This window comes from Hakea prostrata, chromosome 3 (genome assembly GCF_041222555.1).
Source record: "Hakea prostrata isolate BN-2017 chromosome 3, UWA_Hpros_2, whole genome shotgun sequence".
Classification (NCBI taxonomy): Eukaryota; Viridiplantae; Streptophyta; class Magnoliopsida; order Proteales; family Proteaceae; genus Hakea; species Hakea prostrata.
The window spans coordinates 1,985,824-1,998,514 of record NC_142602.1 but is presented as its reverse complement, the minus strand read 5'-3'; the positions used below and the strand labels follow the sequence as shown (position 1 = coordinate 1,998,514).

Here is a 12,691-nt window from a genome sequence, read left to right as displayed (position 1 = left end):
AGAAATCTTATTCAATTAAGTAATATGACTCTCCGACTCAGACGATTTGGACCAGCATCGAGTCATCGACTGATAAATTTTGGTTTTTTGAGACCCTTGACGCTGGTTTGAATAAATAAATCATGGGTTCGGATGTCTCGATGATGCTGATTCTAAGGTCATATTGACCATCGAGTTCACTTCGAATCAAAGAAAAAGAAAAAGGACGGCTCGAAATTTTCTCGTGGACTTCTAGAAACAAGTTGTAAAAGAAAGAACTCCAGTTTTCCACTTTATAGTCCATTAACATATTCTTATTTTTCCGATAATCTGTGCTCGTAGAAATGTATATAGTGCGTACAATAATACTGTGGCGACGGAGAAAAACTATTATTAGTATTATTTTTGTTTTCCAGATAGACTGAGAATTTGGAAATCAAAGAAAAACCTATGAATGTCATAGTCAGATACATAAACAATCTTTGTTTTAGCGCGCATTTTCTGCGAATTATTCTTTGTTTCAGTTTCGTCTCCTCGTTTCAATTTTCAAATCGTGTTCTTTCACTTCCATTCTCTGTTTTTGACTTTGCTGATGTTATTGCGTGGATCGACTCCGTTTCATGTTGTCATTCTTAGGTTTTAGTTTATTTATGAGAGTGGCCGGATTTGTTCTCTCTAATTGCCGTCCTTAGGTTTTCTGTTTTGTGTGTATCCGATTTCGGGAAGCAATGAGATCTTCTCTAAAGAAACTTAAAGGATTTGCGCTTCACAAGAACGATGCGAAAGAGAAAAGAGATCTTCAACCTTCAGCGCAGTTGGATGAGCTCGCTCAGGCTGCACAGGTACTTACCTAGTCTCTTTTAAGTATTATTTTGGGGTCATTTTAGCATATATTCCAATTATTCCATCTGGAGAGAGATTTTTTCTTCCCGAGTTTTAAGCATGGAAACATGAAGCTCCCTGCCGAGCAGATTTCGATAGTTACGAGTTACAAACATGCAATTCGGAATTAATAATATCTATTGCTGGACACCTTAGGAGTTTGAATATTATTCCTCTCGGTTTGCCCCGCATTTGATGGTCCAGTTCTTTGATTGCAACTCTTGACCTTTCCCCTTCCACTGGGTGTTTGAAGGCTTTTTCAATCAGCTGCGATCTTGGAAACACTACTCACTCGCATCTCTTGTTGATTGATTTGGGAAGACAAAATAAAAAGGCTTAAAGTGTTTCTATCTAGGTATTGGGGGAGACACCGGGGGTGGGGGTGGGGGTTGTAATTGTGTTTCAAGGTTTAGAGCTGCATTATCTCAAAACGTGTCCAGCTTATTCAATAATGGCTTTTATTTGTCATTTGAGAAATTTGCATTTGTTTATTTTACAGTTTTAATCAATTGTGCAGTTCAAATAGGACCAAAAGATGCCTCCATCACCTTCGAACTTCCTAACAGGAACGAGCACTAGTCATATTTGTTATATGATGGTTCATTGATCTACAAGCTGGTCTTCCATATAGTTGTCTCAGATTCAAACCCTGTCTCTTGAGTCATAGGTCTTCCATTATATGATCCCTAAACATGAAATTGCCACTGCGTGAATCCAACCAGTGGCTATGTACTTATTTGTATGGGAGTCCAAGTATCTTGGCCACAACGTAGGCATTGATTGAGATTTTGAGCTTAGTTGTTTAAAAAACGCATAGCATAATGCTAATAAATGACTAAGATTCTAGTATTTGTCTTATCTACAAACGAATTCTCTTTATGTTGGTCAAGTAGAATTGAGCATTGCCTGAGGTGGACGTGAGAAACTACTCATCTAAAACAAAATATACTATATTTATCGGGAAGAAAATATACTTAACTAAAACATGGACTTTTGATTCATTCTAAGAATGGAAAATTTTCTGTGTTATATGTGTATATTTATGAAAACACACACACACACACATATATTTATGCTTTTTATAAAAACAAGGTGCTTAATTGTAATTTATGAATTATACCTTAACAATTAGGTGTTCGGTTTTTTGTTTACTCGAAAATGGTGATAGTATTACATAGTGTGACATCATTTATGAATAAATTAGTCTCTTTCCCTCAATAATAGGTATACTTCTATCTGATGTAGTCTCAGAACTTATAAGAGCTAGGAGCAGAAACAGGACCTTGTTACAGGACCAATTCAGTTTGGGCAGATTTAGGTAAATTTTGGAATTTAGGTTTATAATAGGTATTAAGTCTGGAGATGGTATCAAGCATTAAGTGGGGTCTGGGGCCATGGTTCGATCAAAGTTTAGACAAAAAGTGATGGCTGGAATTCGGATTCTCAAAACGAGGGTGATGGCGGCTGAGGGTGCAGTCCTCAAAATGTGAAGAGATTTTGATGGTTAGAATAGTTGGAATTTGTAGTTGCATTTTTGGGGTTTTAGGTATAGGGCTAGAGGGATATTAGGGTTTTGATAGATGGATGAGGTAGCAGAGGGGATTGAGAGTAGCACACTGCGGGGGATATCTGTGGTTGAGTTGTGAACAAAAGTAGTGGCTAGTTTGCTGGAATAGGGGTTTTGTAGTTTCTGATTTGCGGAAAATTTGAATTAAAAAACTAGGGGAATTGCGAAGGTCTGAATGCAGGGGTGAAAGAGCTTGATGGATCAAGGACACAACAGGTTGGGAGGGTCACTACACGGAGTTATGAGGCTCCTTTTTTTTGGGGGGGGGGGGGAAGGTGTTCGGCAATCAATTTGCGTGCATAAGGGGAAAACCAGAAAACAAAGGGGGAAGGCTAGGGTTAGGGTTTGGCTTCAAGAATACCACTAAGTAACCAGCAGCTTAGACTTGGAAGTACTTGCTTCTCTGGAAACAGGATAAGGCTACGTACGTCTGTCCCTTCTTAGATCCTGCTGAAGATGGGAGCCTTTTTCATTAGGTATGAACTTTTTTGTGTGCTTTCTTCCTAAGCTTTACAAAATAGAAAGGAAGAAACTTTCTATAAATGTAGCTGCCAATTATCTAAAGAAAGACTTCCAAGAAATGAATATGGTATCGAACTGAAATAAGAAAGTTCCAAAGATTTTATTGCTATGAAGTAAAATATGCTTTTGAAAAATGAAAATGAAACTAAACTTTGGTACCATTTGGTAGAAGTGTTGTCCACTTGATGGACCAAACATCCCCTAGACAAGGCAAATGTGGCTATAACACTGTTCATGCAAACAGTACTGTGAACAGTGTTTTGGCCTTTTTTGTCATATTTCAATCTACGTACAAAGTTTCCTGCTCCAAGCGTTTTAGGTCATTTCCAGCATTTCACCATGTTGGCGTTTGGATATTTGTTGTATGTCTTTCTGCTTTCAAGCATAATTATTCTTTGTGTATAATACTTATCCTCTATTCTTCTCTGTGTTTGTTTGTAGTGTTTGATTCGGTTTGTGTTTGCAGGGTATGCAAGATATGAGAAATTGCTATGATAGCTTGCTTTCTGCAGCTGCTGCTACAGCAAATAGTGCTTATGGTACATAACATCTTTCGTAGATTACTTATTTTTTGATGAATTTGCTTTAGTTGCCTTGGACCTTTAGAGGTGCCCTGTTGGCAAGGTGATGAGCTTTACTACTTATGGAGCTGAATATGTACAGAAAAGCAGCACATTGATAAACTTTTTTTCATTTTTTGATGAATGTTTCATGCTGATACAATGTGAAATCAATTTTCTGCCTGACATAGTGGTAGATGTGTACTTTCGTGTGCCATTTGAAGTTCATTCTGTAGTAAGTCCCAAATATATGAAGAAATCCATACAGATGCCAAAACTTAAGAGAAGGGAGAGGTTCCTATGCTGTCTTTTCTTGCCCATGAATTTCCATTAATTTGTCTATCTGCCTCTTAACCCATGCTGGCTTGTTGGGAAACTAACACAGCTACCTTCCCCTGCCCCATCACCCTGACGCGGGAAAAAAAAAAAAAAAAAAAAGAGAAAGAGGAAGCAAGGATGGCTACCTACTCTCTCTTTTTCAAAATTTTTAATTATTATTATTATATTTATTTTATACGTATCTAGTGATTCTATTTTACTCCGTCTCCATTTTGCTTACTGTTGCTCTGCCATTTGCTGCAATCTGGGGGTCAAAACCCTCATCTTGGATTTCTAGGGGCCTGCACAAGTAATGGAAGACTCACATCAAGAATCTTAGGCAAAAAACAGTAAATGTATTGAATTTGCAAAGTTGTAGTGGCATTCTGGTACACAACCAGATTACGAGAGAGGCTACATGGTATATGGAAGGGTTAAAGGCAGCCATAGGAATTAGGATTTATTGTTCAGGGATAAACTTTAGGGGGTCTATAGTTACAAGCAGAAGAGGATAAAGTAAGAGGGGAGGGGTATCGTAGGAGATACAATAAAAGAAAAAAAAGATAGATATTAGTATTGTAAGTATGGGGTGGGTAAAGGTTGTCTTCAACCCTAAGCCGAAGTAAAAGGCTGAAGAGCCAGCAACGGGGGAAGGATTGCAAGTGAAGTGTGTCTCTTGGGGAACCCTGACAGACCTGAAACTGAATGCAAAGTCAAGATCAGGGAGGTCTACTTGTCCTACATCATTGACAACTTGATCGAAGTGAAGAAGATCCAATTGAAATCTGTGATGGCTAGCTGCTAGTAGTTGCAGCTTTGGTGCTCAGAGAATTGGGATTTTTGGCAGCAAGGAATGCAGGATCCAGGTCGCCCTAGGGCGGTTCATCTAATTCTCAGAGTATGAGGGAAAGAAGATAAAAAAACCCAAATTTCAGGTGATAAAATTACTACTGATTTCTGGAGATTGATTGAATGAACAATTTAACAGAATTCCGAAATAATGCTGCTGTACGACTTGAATGTAAAATAAATGGGAATGCTAATGGAAAATTTAGATACTACAATGCTCTCACTACTGCTGACTTGAGGCACCAAGTCCTCCCAACTCCAACAGCTAGGTTCACGGCCCAACCACTTACTCAAAACCAGAATCGCTCCTCCCTTTGTAACTGTTAACTGTTGGGACGGCTGAAACTTTGATGACTTTGTTTAAGTTCCTATTTAACTACAACTTGGTGATTAATTGATCAATGACCTTTCCAAAGTTTTCTTTTTGGGATGAATGAAGAATTTCATGACCAAAACCCTGAATGGGAAGAAAGATGGAATGGTTTGAAGAAATTTCCTTACATAATTGTGCTTGTTTCAGAGTTTTCAGAGTCACTGCGAGAAATGGGTGCCTGTCTGCTGGAGAAAACTGCATTGAATGATGATGAAGACAGCGGTAAATGATAGTTGACTTTACCTTGCAACTTACACTGGTGATTGTTTCACTGCTATTTCTAACTTTTAACTTCAGATCTACAGAAGAATTGACTTGGGGGTAAAAAGCTCTTCTGTTTGCTGCATTCCGTATCATAGTCTTGCATGTATAATTATTTTTCTAACAAAAATTTTCATGAAGTTGGTGCACTTTATCATTATCTTCTAGAAAAAGAAACTTCCCAGTGTTTCCTGAATTTTCTTTTATTTTTATTGTCTGCTAGAAATTTTGTTGGACTTGCAAAAGTAGTTTCTGTTTGCTGCATTCGGTATCATAGTCGTGCACATATAAGTATTTTTCCAACAAATATTTTCATGAAATTGGTGCAATTTATCATTATCTTCTAGAAAAAGAAACTTCCCAGTGTTTCCTGATTTTTCTTTTATTTTTATGGTCTGCTAGAAATTTTGCTGGATTTGCTAGAAATTATTTTCTCCTTAAAGATTAAGAAGATGAAAAGAAAGAAAGTCAGTGATTTGGTTGGTATATTTGCCTACAGTTTCCATTTATGATATTGGAAAGAAAGTAATTATCCCAAAATTATTTGGAAAGGGGGATGTCAATATTGGAAGCTGGACTTTCCTTTTGTTATTTTTCCCTCAACAATTAGCATTTCACTGGGAGCTACAATTGTGTTCCTTTTAAATTTTTCCAGGTAGGGTATTGTTAATGCTGGGGAAAGTGCAGTTTGAACTTCAGAAGTTTGTTGATAACTATGTGAGTCTTGATTTTATGATGCAAACCCTGCTACATTCATTTTGTAATTAGTAATTCAGTTTTGTGAACACAACAATTTCATAATTCGAATGACATGCCTTTCTTTTTCTTTGAGGATTGTTTCAGCGCTCTCATATTTTCCAGACAATTACGACACCATCAGAATCTCTTATAAATGAACTTCGGACAGTGGAGGTTTGTTTCAATGCATTCTTTTATTGCTTAAGATACGTTTTATTTTCTTCCTTAATAAAACTGAAATTAGTCTTTTTGATAAATGTTACTTTTAAGTAATGCATTTGGTGACATTTCCATTCTTGGGGATCATTTTTGGTGCAAAGTTTTTACATGTGTCTGTGCTGAGAGAACGTCCTTTGTTTGAAAATGAGCGTTTGATAAACACATTCTGAAAATATTTCATGTTGGGTCAAGAGTCTAAGAAACCTAGTTTTTGAGTAAGTGTGTGGGGCATGAGAGCAAGGTGAAGGGGGTTTGCGAGTAAGGGTGGGGGTGGTCTTGAGAGGCCTTACATTGAGACCGTTTTATGAAGTTTTTCCACCTGACAGAACATGTTCTTTACCCCATTTTTTAAACTACTATTCTCACTAGTTCATTATCCAAGAACAAAAATGAAATATTTTAACCACCACCTACCACCCGTTCTGATTCTCAGAGAACAAAGAATGACAGGACTGTTCTCTGAGACCATTACCAAACACATCCTAAACTTTTAATTTGATTGGTCCTACTTTGTTAAGAGAATGTGGAGGTTCTTCGGCTGTTAGAAGATAAACAGATCTTGAGTGATGAGTTAATGTATTTATGTCTAAAATCTTACTGTTGTCAAGATTTCAAGTCTTGATTTTTATTATGAGTTTGGAGGTGCCCAACGAAGAGGCTAAACAATTTCTTCAAGGATTGCTGAATTACTTGAATGTAGTGCAAAAAATAAGATATAATTAGTTAAGTTTCTTGATCTATTTCCTTAGCCTGTTTACTTGGTATTGAACTGTAAAATAAGAATACATTTATTGGGTGTTCTCTGTATTGACAAAAACTAACCCCTTCCCCCCCCCCCCCCCTAACTACTTAGATTAAAATTGAATGATACTTGTTATTCACTGGTGCAGGACATGAAGAGACAGTGTGATGAGAAAAGGTTAGCATGCTTTGTCATCTTCTTTTTCTTCACCTTTGAACTATATCCTTCTTAGCATGTGTGGAAACTCTTTAGAAAAGTATATGAGTACATGGTGGAGGCACAAAGAGAAAAAGGAAGGTCAAAAAGCACAAAAGGCGAAAGCTTTTCTCCCCAGCAGTTACGAACTGCTCATGATGAATATGATGAGGAGGCAACTTTATTTGTCTTTCGTTTGAAGTCATTGAAGCAAGGGCAATCACGGAGTCTTCTAACACAGGCAGCACGACACCATGCAGCTCAGGTTCACCTTTTTCATAATTTTCAGATATTTCACATGTTTGCAGTTGACCATTTTTATGTGATCTTTCTTTCATTTCTTGCTTTGAAGCAGTTGAGATTCTTTAGGAAGGGACTTCAGTCTCTTGAGGCAGTTGAGCCACATGTAAAAGTACTTGCGGAACAGAAACACATTGATTACCAATTCAGTGGTCTTGAAGATGACTATGGGGATGATGGTGAAGATGATGACTGTTATGATGCTAATGATGTTGGTGAATTGAGTTTCGACTATGGGCAGACTGACCATGGGCAAGATATTTCAACGTCAAGGAATTCAATGGAGGTCTGAATTTTCTCTCAATTTGTTGAAAATTCTTTGAAAAAATGTGAGTAGTTTAGATAGCTTGTTATATGTGCAATCAGTGGGGGACTCATAAAACATGGTTAACACTTTGCTTTAAGCTGAGGCAATGTCTGTGGGGGCTTTCTTATTATTCTGTAAATTGGTTGATCTTTTTGGCATCTGACAAGTTGGAACTGTGCTTTGCTTTGACAATTGCATCAAATTGTCTACATATGCAAAATTTAGTTCCTGATGAAGAAAGCAAAATGGATTTGATTTATTTTTCAGAAATTAAAGGGAACTGATGCTCTTGATTCCATATACATCAGGGTTCTGTTTTAAAAATGCGGAACTTCATATTGCTTCATTCAAAGGTTTCCAAAACCCTTTTGTTGTCATGGATATGACTTCCTTATGGTGAAGCTCTTCCTTCAGTTGTGGTTTCAGCTGTTTGATATAATGTATCTTCTTGTTGATGTTATGAAGTACTGCTTGTGTGAAGGCTTGTCACTCTATAATGTTATTTCTGCTGTTCAACAAACTCTTTTTTCTCTTCAAACCCAATGAACTGATATGTCTGACATGCCATGCAGCTGGATCAAGCAGATGTATCATTTCCCCAAGCTTCCAAAATGGAAGTTGCACAGGTAAACATTGGGCAAAAGTATCCTCGTGAGTACATTTAAACAACCAAAAAATGCTAAGCTGCCATGAGCACTTTTTGGTCTGACCCGTTGGATCTGATTAGGGAACACCTTTAGCTCTCAAGGTTTATCCCTCTCTTTTTCTGTTGTTTACAGGAGAATCCTGAAAAAGGCCTAAGAGATATTGGTTCCTTCAGTAGAGGACCGAGGGTGGGCAGCCAATCTGCCCCAATCTTACCTGAGAACAAATCTGATATGGCTGAAAAAATAAGACAAATGAGACCATCATCAACACGGAAGTTTCACACATATGTCCTACCCACACCAGTTGATGCAAAGACTTCAGAAATTGCAAGGTCAAGTTATTCAACTCCCCCCGCAAGGCAAACAAGTTTGGGTGGTCATACCCACAATTTGTGGCATTCATCTCCCTTGGAACCAAAGAAGTATGAGAAAGGTTCCGGAGATGATACATTGTCAAGCAGAGTAAAAGCAGAGTCAGTACTTGAGGAGAGCAATAGTGCCTCCACCAAATTACCCCACCCTTTTGCAGAAGGGTTCTTACTGCCACATTTTGATCAGCGCAGTGATTCTTATGCTAAAAAAGTCAAAAGAAACGCTTTTTCTGGTCCAATAACGAGTAGAGCTTGGTCAACCAAGGTTGGTTTATCTGCTAGTGGTTCCAGCAGCCAAACGGAACACCACCAATTAGTTGCTGGAATTGTTTCACCTGTCCCAACACATCAGTCATCCTCATCTCCTAAAGTATCACCAAGTGCATCTCCTAACCGTATATCTCCACCGAGAATAAGTGAACTTCATGAGCTTCCTAGGCCACCAATCAGTTTTGCCACCAAGTCCACAAGACCTTCAAGTTTAGTTGGTCACTCTGCCCCCTTGTTTGCTAGAAGTCAGGAGTATTCAACCACAAATAGAACACCTACCTTGAGCTCAAATTCTGCATCTCCATTGCCAATGCCTCCTCTGGCGGTTTCTAGAAGTTTCTCCATACCTTCAAGCAGCCAGAGAGCATTGCCTTTGCATGTAACAAGGCTTTTGGATGCTCAAAGTCCAGAGAATGTTGAAAAAGTTGCATCACCTCCTTTGACGCCTATTTTGTTAACAAATGCCCAACTATCATCTACTGCTTCTGAAGTGGTCGATCAATCTATGCAAGTGAAAGGTAAGGAAACCGATAAAACCCTTGCATTGCTTTCTTCTTGACAGACGTTAACATCTGGTTTGGTTTACACGTGTGCTCTGCTGCTTTTTCACTATTTATTCCCAAGTTTAAATGCTAGGTCTCTAGTTGCTATCTTACATTATAATTACTCCTGTTACTGTTTTTATTTTTAATATCTTGATATATATGCTTTGACCCATGCGAGGTAAATCTTCCACTCTCTCTTGTAGTCCAATGGTATGGAACTGGGTTACATGTTTGACAAGATTGGTCAAACAAGGATTAGGCCAAAAAGTCAATTCACCTATAAATTTCCTATGATTGGCAGTTTTGATTTTAACAAAATGGAAAATTTTGAAATTTTCAATATTCGTATTTTGGCCGTATATGGTGATGAATATGGGTTTGCATTTGTATTTGTTGGCTTGACACTCCTGATAAGTACCCCCAGAAAGGAATCATTTTCAGGGGCCTGAGAGGTTATTTCAAGGGAGGGAGGAGAGAAATATAGACATGGGAGCTCTGTTGATGGAAATTCAAAACAATTATGCAGGCCTAGGGGCAAGGTTTGATGTGATTTTCAAAGAATTTTTTGGCTGGATGTGAAACCCTAAAATCTAGGACAGTTGGAAAGTTTTTGAGGATGGACGATTGAAGGGCTTCCAGCAGTAGGGTCTGTGCTTAGGGTTTAAGGAAGGTGATCGGGAAAGATGATTCACACAGTGAGACCTTATTCTGATGTGTAGATTCTAATGGAGGTTTAGAGTCTGAAGGTGATGGTGTATCAGGGGCTAATAAACAGGTTGAAAAACTTAAAACAAACTATAAACAGGAAATAATGGAGAGAAGAGGTGCGGGATGGGTGACTTTGGTCTCTTGCCTTGGCTGAACCTCCAAAGCTTTACGTGCTTGGCAAATCAAAGGCTGGCTGTTCGATAGCCAAAATAGGAACTGAGGGGCTTTCAATAGACGGATAATAACCTTGTAAACTCAGTCTACAAAAATACAGAACTCCAAAATAGGTAGCTCAACCAAAAATACAGAACTTTGTATACATGTATATATATATATTATTATTATTTTTTTTTTTGGGGGGGGGGGGGGGAGGGGGGGGGGTCACGTCAACAAATCAACTGAACCATGGTTGAATTTTAAAGTAAAATGATGAGTAATCTAACTTAATCTTGTATGCAGCTCTCGTACCCCAAAATAAAGGAGGCTCCTTACAAGGTTTACCCATGGGATCAAGGGCGTAACACATACATATTCCATTCATAGGCTTATTCAACTTTAAAAAGCCCTTGGAAAAAAGAAAAAGAAACTAAAAACTTTAAAAAGCAAAAATTGGTTATGGCTCTATATCATTCATTGCTTGCTAAATGATGGATATGAGCTTTTGGACTTTCTTTGCCCTTTTCTTGGTGGTGTTATTAGTTTCTTTTGGATTTTATTGTGGATTGCAACAGTTTTGTGGTGGAGGCATTTGATCTTTTCCTTTTCCTTACCCATCTACTTTGACCATATTATTTTTCCCTTTGGATTTTGTTATATATATATATATATATATAATTTTTTTTTTTCTTTGGGAGCTATCTGTCCTGAATTTCATAGGTCCCCCTCTGTGGATTTTGCATTTAAGGTCAAAACATGTGCAATGACTATATTTACTCATTAGGAAGAAAATGGCGTTATTAGTAAGGCAGAAAAATAAAGATTACAACTTGTTACCAGCATTGGATATTTCTTGAACCCTAAAATATGAGCGGTAGAGAAGAAAACTGAGTTTCTAGAGTCATAGTAATGTTTCATGGGAATATCTATTTTTAAGTTCATCATCATTATTTTTTGTCATACCTCCTTCCTTTTTGGGTAAATGATTTCCCCTTCAACCAGAATCATATTGCATGTCATGATTCGTTCCCTATGATTATTCTTTTCTTTTTTTTGCAGATCTGCATTTCATTGGGAATTTTCATGAACTGAAAACATCTTAAACTAACCTCTGAAATATTTAATTCTATATATTGACCGACCTCCACCAGGTCCAGGGAAGCTCCCCTTAAATATTACCCTCTGTTGATTATCTTAATTCTTGACAGCAGAGGGCTCTCTTCTTTTGAATGAAGAAAATTGCTTAGTGAGACATATATGCCAAAATTGCAGATGTGATAGAGCTGTGGCATCTTCTGCTCAGCAATGGCTCTACATAGCCTCTTCCAAAATCCAGAGACTTAGTGACCTAATTCTCCTCTAGTGTAGCCGTAGGATATGAATGAGTGATAACTAAAATGGAGATCGCTTTAGTGAAAATACCTTTCCAAACTTTTGAAGGGAGCTTTGAGGATACTGATCACAAGAATATGGATGGCAATTCCCTTTCGTTTGAGTTCATCATACCTTTGCCGGGAGAAGCTTCCTCTGGAATCTATTCATTTTTTATATTTCTTTCTGAGGAGATTTCCAAATCATTAGTCTCCAGTCAGACATTTCCATTTGTTAAATTAACATCGACAATAATTTGGAAAAAAAATCAATTAAAGAAGCAACGAGAGAGCCTCTCATATAAGGTGGGTCAAACAGTGGAAGCAACACCAGCTGAAAAGAAATCATGATTCCTTGTGTTATAGTTGTCGTTAACCATGATAACTCATCTGTCGTTATTTTACTATTTCCTTAGCTTTTTCTTCGCCATGAGTCTAAGGCTGTCCTTATGGGTGCAGATGGGGATTGATTTTGTGTTTATGAATGCTGCATTGGATGATAGGGCCTTCACACCCTTCGACCAGTTTTGGTGGAAGACCTCACCCAAATCCTCTCCCGACAGGGTTAAGGTGGTGTAAATACTCGATGCTTGTGTATTATTTTGGATCCTCCTCCTCCCTTATTCCTTGCAGCCTTCTGATAATAATTTTTTGTGTGCAAATGGCTGTCGATAACAATTGAAATTGAAACTAAGCAAAAGTGCGCTGAATAAAGTTGAAATTTCGTATTCATGAAACAGATGTATTCAGTCGCACACCCATTTGGGAAGAGGGAGGGGGTGGGGAGTAGTGTTGTTAAGGGCATACATTAT

The 12,691-nt window shown here is 37.9% G+C and overlaps 1 protein-coding gene across 3 annotated transcripts; it reads left to right on the top strand.

The window, feature by feature from the left end:
• The first annotated feature begins 207 nt into the window (after positions 1 to 207).
• On the top strand, positions 208 to 12,681 carry LOC149019912 (uncharacterized protein At2g33490-like). 3 transcript variants are annotated; one of them, XM_089147916.1, is made up of 11 exons: positions 208 to 821; positions 3,417 to 3,489; positions 5,198 to 5,272; positions 5,967 to 6,028; positions 6,155 to 6,223; positions 7,159 to 7,187; positions 7,263 to 7,470; positions 7,561 to 7,791; positions 8,385 to 8,438; positions 8,592 to 9,618; positions 12,339 to 12,681. In XM_089147916.1, the coding sequence occupies exons 1-11, from the start codon at positions 708 to 710 to the stop codon at positions 12,347 to 12,349; spliced, it is 1,953 nt and encodes a 650-aa protein (XP_089004042.1). In that variant the 5' UTR covers positions 208 to 707; the 3' UTR covers positions 12,350 to 12,681. The 3 variants fall into 3 exon arrangements, with proteins under 3 accessions (XP_089004042.1, XP_089004041.1, XP_089004043.1); XM_089147915.1 differs by lacking the exon at positions 12,339 to 12,681 and having other exon boundaries at positions 8,592 to 10,655; XM_089147917.1 differs by lacking the exons at positions 5,198 to 5,272; positions 12,339 to 12,681 and having other exon boundaries at positions 8,592 to 10,655.
• The last annotated feature ends 10 nt before the right edge of the window (positions 12,682 to 12,691 follow it).